Source organism: Sphaeroforma arctica (assembly GCF_001186125.1).
Source record: "Sphaeroforma arctica JP610 unplaced genomic scaffold supercont1.990, whole genome shotgun sequence".
Taxonomy (NCBI): domain Eukaryota; class Ichthyosporea; order Ichthyophonida; genus Sphaeroforma; species Sphaeroforma arctica.
The window spans coordinates 700-6,042 of NW_014039568.1; the positions used below are offsets into that span (position 1 = coordinate 700).

A 5,343-nucleotide genomic window follows, 5' to 3' on the forward strand; every position below is an offset into this window, starting at 1 on the left:
TTTAGTATATTTATAGCCGAGTATATTTATAGCCGAATTTGTTGTATTTATAGGCTAGTTTGTTATATATATAGGCAGATGACCTATCTCTATATATAGTATGCACGGTTGGATACCCAGTGTCTGCGACTGATATGTTAGCGGCGATGCAGGTCTTTCTGTACGCCTAATAGGAGATGTAGTAGTTTAAAAAAATAAGAAATAGGACAGAAAGAAATTGGGATAAGACGTTCCAAAAATATACTAGTCCGCTGTTCTGGATAGGTACGGCTTCAAAAGACGATTATAACCACTGTTGATGGCAAGGGGCCATGCAGAGTGCTCGTATGCTCTCCGCTTGAGCACCCCTGCACGATTATAGCTACATCGAGATGCTTAATTTGAATAAATATAAATAACCTCAACAACACGCCATTCTCGACAAAGAAAGGAACGTTTGTGTATGAACTGGGAATACACTACACCCGTGTTACAATAGGAGACTCAGTAGGAATGCCAGATATTGCAAAGGCCATTCATTAGATGGTACGGGCTCATCCGTATAACAAAATCGGGTTGATAAATGTGAGTCTCATTGTGGTAGAACAGTATATGTATGAGCTATGCGCGCGACTATCGATATATGTAGTAGGCGTTAAAGTTAGGACCATGATATCATACCTTATATACGTATATAATCATATATACATATATAATCATATGCATATATATTTTTATTTTTATACAGATATACATAACGTATACATACCTAATCATATGCATATTTAGGCATATACGTATATAATCATATACATACTCATATATATATATCTAACCATATACACCTATTGCACTTACAGCCTTCGTGATCCCACACGTTCTCCATATCAATATAGTTTACACTTCAGAACTCGCGAACACCCTACCCTATATGTACAATCTATAGAGTTTACATCTTTAATTGGTTTATCACTATAAATATATATATATGTATATATAATATACTAATCCATAGCCAAACATCAGTCCTACTCGGCTCGGTCTCCCTTAAGGTGTGCGTAAACACTGGAGAAGTCCTTCTTGCCATAGCCATGAGCTGTCATAGTCGAGTACACGGCTTGTGCGGCATTGCCCAATGGGATGGCGGCCTGGTTGGCTGTGGCAGCTTGAGTGGCCAGTCCCAAATCTTTCAGCATCAGCGCGGTACCAAAACCTCCCTGTAGATAAGTCCAGTTCGGTGTTAGAATGGGACGATTTGTGTATAGAGAAGAAAGGTTATAGGGTTTCAGGGTTTGAATGTAGTTATCGTCTGCGTGGACATATGTGAGTTTCACCACCAGAACTGTACCTAACCCAACTTGAAAACATATGGACGACATAATTTCGCTATTGCACATAGTAAACAATCCGAGTGTAGCTATATATACTATACATATATTGTACAGTTCAGACCTCTTCACATAATAGATCTATAACCCAATAACCCATCAACCCTATATGCTGTCACCCCCTGAGCGAAACCCAAAGCTTCTCTGCCGACAAGTACAGGAAGCGAACACAGGGTTTTTAGGGCGTTGAAACCCAAATGGATACATGACCATCGTGCTCGGCTCAATATCAAATGCAGATGCCAGGCTAGTAGCACCAGAACAAACCCAGGCTGTCACTTTCACGACATGCAAGAGTGTGGTATGATACACATCACTCAGTGGGGTGGGGTGCCAGGCTCGGCATTCATGCGCGTGCCAGTGGTTAATGAACACGCGCACAAGTAATTCTTTAATTCGTCAATTCTTTAATTCTTCATATACATATATACATATATCTGTAGGAGCACTTGGATTGATCCAAAACATACTAATAAGGTACAGTCACAGTCCTACAACATAGAACAACGTACACTCACTTCGCGAATTGGATTAGAACCCATATGAGTGAGAGAGATGTTTATTACATGTGGTGTTCGGCGCAGTCTGCATCGTACGTACCTCGTAATCCCTTGAGGCCGGTACTCCTTCCATAACACCGGGGACTGGGTTGTATGTATCACTGGACCAGCAACGGCCAGTACTGTGGTGGGAATGATACCGAATTAGTTAAACTGTTAAACTAGTGGGAAATTAGGTAAACTGTGTATTGTAGTGGAAAATTAATTAAACCAAACATTTTTGAGAGAAACTAGTTAAGCTATATAATTTTGAGGGAAACTAGTTGAACTATATAATTTTGAAGGAAATTAGTTCAATTACATAACAATGAGGTAAGCTAGTTGAACTATATAATTTAGCGGGATGATAGATAAACTATATAATTTAGCGGAAAATTAGATAAACTGTATAATTAAGTGGGAAATTAGATAAACTATATTGTCATTAGGGAAATCGGTTTGACTATATAAGTATAAGGACACACTAGCAACGGCTAATACTGTGGTGTGAATAATACCGAATTAGTCAAACTGTATTATCATGTGCGAAATCAGTTTGATAATGTAATTACAAGGACACACTAGCAACGGCCAGTACTGGGGTACAAACAACTGGAAGCCATGAAGCTCACTCACCGAATCTACAACTGAGTTTCAAGGCATATAGTGACTGGTTCGGAAGTGTACGGTGATACGGACAAACTAAGCTAACAGTTCGATTGGTCTTGCTAATACTACAAACTCGTACAAGTATTCGGAGACATGCCCTATTTGAGGGCACTTACTCATGGATATACGTCATATACATATATCTATATATACAAATATACATGAATAGCCTATACATACTATAGCGCACTCTCATGGATATATATATATATATATATACATATATACATAGTACATACATACTATAGCGCACTCACTCAAGGATATACATATATGCACCAATATACAAAACCAACATACACCTATATACCTACCTTGAATTGATAATATCGGCCAGGACCTTCTTGTCGATACCCAGTTTGGCGCCCAGATTGAAGCTCTCCGCAACACCCGCCATGCTGATGCCCATGCACATGTTGTTACAGATCTTAGCCACTTCACCTGTACCTACACCTCCACAGTGTACTATATTCTTGCCCATATCCTAAAAAATAAAATAAAAAGGGATGTGAAGATGTATTACACGCCACAAAGGCCCCGGCTTTCTATGCAAGATTGCCCCAAACGCAGAAACAAACATCGGGATGTCGGTGTAGTGTACTGTGTATTTGCCCGCGTTCTGGTAAGTTGCAGTCCGGCTAAACTAAGTCCGCCCCCTCCCCCCCCCAAAGTCAACACAAAACCAAAGACAGATTTAGACGGACACTGGCTATCTAGTTCTGCTATAGTATATTATAGCTGATCCATTTAAAGTGCAAATAGAACCAGATTAACACAAAAACTAACCAACTAACCATCTATACTACAATGCGCTATAGCTGACTAACTTTAATATATTATACTGTAGCTGTACTGTCTTGATGGTCACACACAACCAGATTCATACAGAAACTAATATATATATATATATATAAATATACTATACTTGAATGTACTGCAAATGACTAAATATACTATATTGTGAAGTGTCTTACCGTCAAGACCTCCTTTGCTTTGGCGAAGCTCTCATCGTCGCCGCCCACCATAAACGTGAGCGTGCCGTTCTCTGCACCTCCCACACCACCAGACACTGCTCAGGTACAATGAAGAACAAACACAAGGGTGTGTGAGAGAGTAGGTATGTTACCATATATGAATGTATGTGTATATTACACTATTATATACGTATAGAAACAGATGCAATGAGGAATAAGCACAAGAGTGTGCGGAGAGTAGAAATGTAACCTAAAGTGGATGTATGTGCATATTTATACACTATTATATACGCATGTAAACAGATGCCATGAGGAACAAACACAAAGTGTCTGTGAGAGAGTAGGTATAGGTGATACATACCTGGAGCGTCGACAAAGGTGAGACCTTTCTTTGTTGCAGAGGCATGGACTTGTCGGCTGGCAGCTGGATCGATGGTGCTGGCGTCTATACACTGTAACCCTGTAGGAACAACAATGTCGCATATATGCCACGGGATGAGTCAATAAAATGGACTAAAATCGAATACAATGGTACTGGCTGGCGTCTATACACTGTAGCCCTGTAAGAACAACAAAGTCGCACATGTGTAACGGGATGAGTCAATAAAATGGACTAAAATCGAATACAATGGTGCTGGCTGGCGTCTATACACTGTAGCCCTGTAAGAACAACAAAGTCGCATATGTGTAACGGGATGAGCCAGTAAATGGACTAAAATCAATATCTTGATGCTGGCGTCTATGTAGGAATGTCAATGTCGCATAAATGTCGCAGGATGAGTCAGAAAATGGACTAAAATCGAATACTGTGGTGATCGCGTCTATATGTAGTAATGCCAATGTCGCATAATTGTCAGAAAATGGACTAAAATCGAATACCATTGTGCTGGTTCTAAACACTGCAATGACGCCAGAGAACCACTTTTAAATAGAGCACACACCATATGACTTGCCGCCTACTGATATCGAGTGCAAACTAAAGCTGGACAAAATTGTCCCATTTTGACCAAGGCTTACGGGATAGACTGGAACATACTATGAGGCGAAATGGAATGCGCACAAGCGTATTATAAAGCGTCTGCAGTACTTCTAATACTCTTTGTGTTAGCGAGAGGAATCTAGGCTGAAATGGGGCCTACAATGTCCCATTTGCGGACTTCAACGCGGGCGGGCTAAGGAGAACACAGTACAAACATACGACAGCAATTGCACCGACACTCAGATGACTAACATATGGCGCAGTATATATCGGTGCAGCCGCCACCTCGTCGCGGGTGAACAGTTTAGAGGAATGCATACGTGTACACAGGTATAGCAATACATTCTCAACATTCACATACGCAGATAGACACAATCAACAAACCACACACACACACACATATATATATATTGTGTATAATAGTAATCAATCTGTGGATATGTTCGCAAAATAGATGCAGATTGCAACATACCTGGTTTGGCGCTATCTATGATGCCACCCTCGCCTTCGTATACATCTATCACATGACTGGAGTTGGGAACCATCGTGATAACAGTTTCCACCTTAATATTGACAACACGGTTTACAATGAAACTTTTTAAGTTTAAGGTCAGAGCATCGCTGATATATTAAGAGAAGGGCAGTATAATACCATTTTAATTGCATATATATATATATATATATATATATATATGTATACTATTATATATATAGAACAATATATATAATTATCATATATAATAATACTATANATATATAACGTATATACATACTATATATTATTGTANATATATACATATATATATAAATAAATA

At 39.3% G+C, this 5,343-nt stretch overlaps 1 protein-coding gene across 1 annotated transcript in view; it reads right to left on the minus strand.

Annotated features, from left to right (window-relative positions):
* Positions 1-842: 842 nt before the first annotated feature.
* Positions 843-5,343, minus strand: part of SARC_09573 (3-hydroxyisobutyrate dehydrogenase) — a 5,163-nt gene continuing 662 nt past the window's right edge. The window contains exons 2-7 of the mRNA XM_014296403.1: positions 5,001-5,091; positions 3,911-4,009; positions 3,550-3,644; positions 2,890-3,059; positions 1,968-2,049; positions 843-1,196 (exon numbers count right to left, since the gene is read on the minus strand). Coding sequence (XP_014151878.1) covers positions 1,008-1,196; positions 1,968-2,049; positions 2,890-3,059; positions 3,550-3,644; positions 3,911-4,009; positions 5,001-5,091 — 726 coding nt within the window. The 3' untranslated portion in view covers positions 843-1,007. The remainder of the gene's footprint in view (positions 1,197-1,967; positions 2,050-2,889; positions 3,060-3,549; positions 3,645-3,910; positions 4,010-5,000; positions 5,092-5,343) is intronic.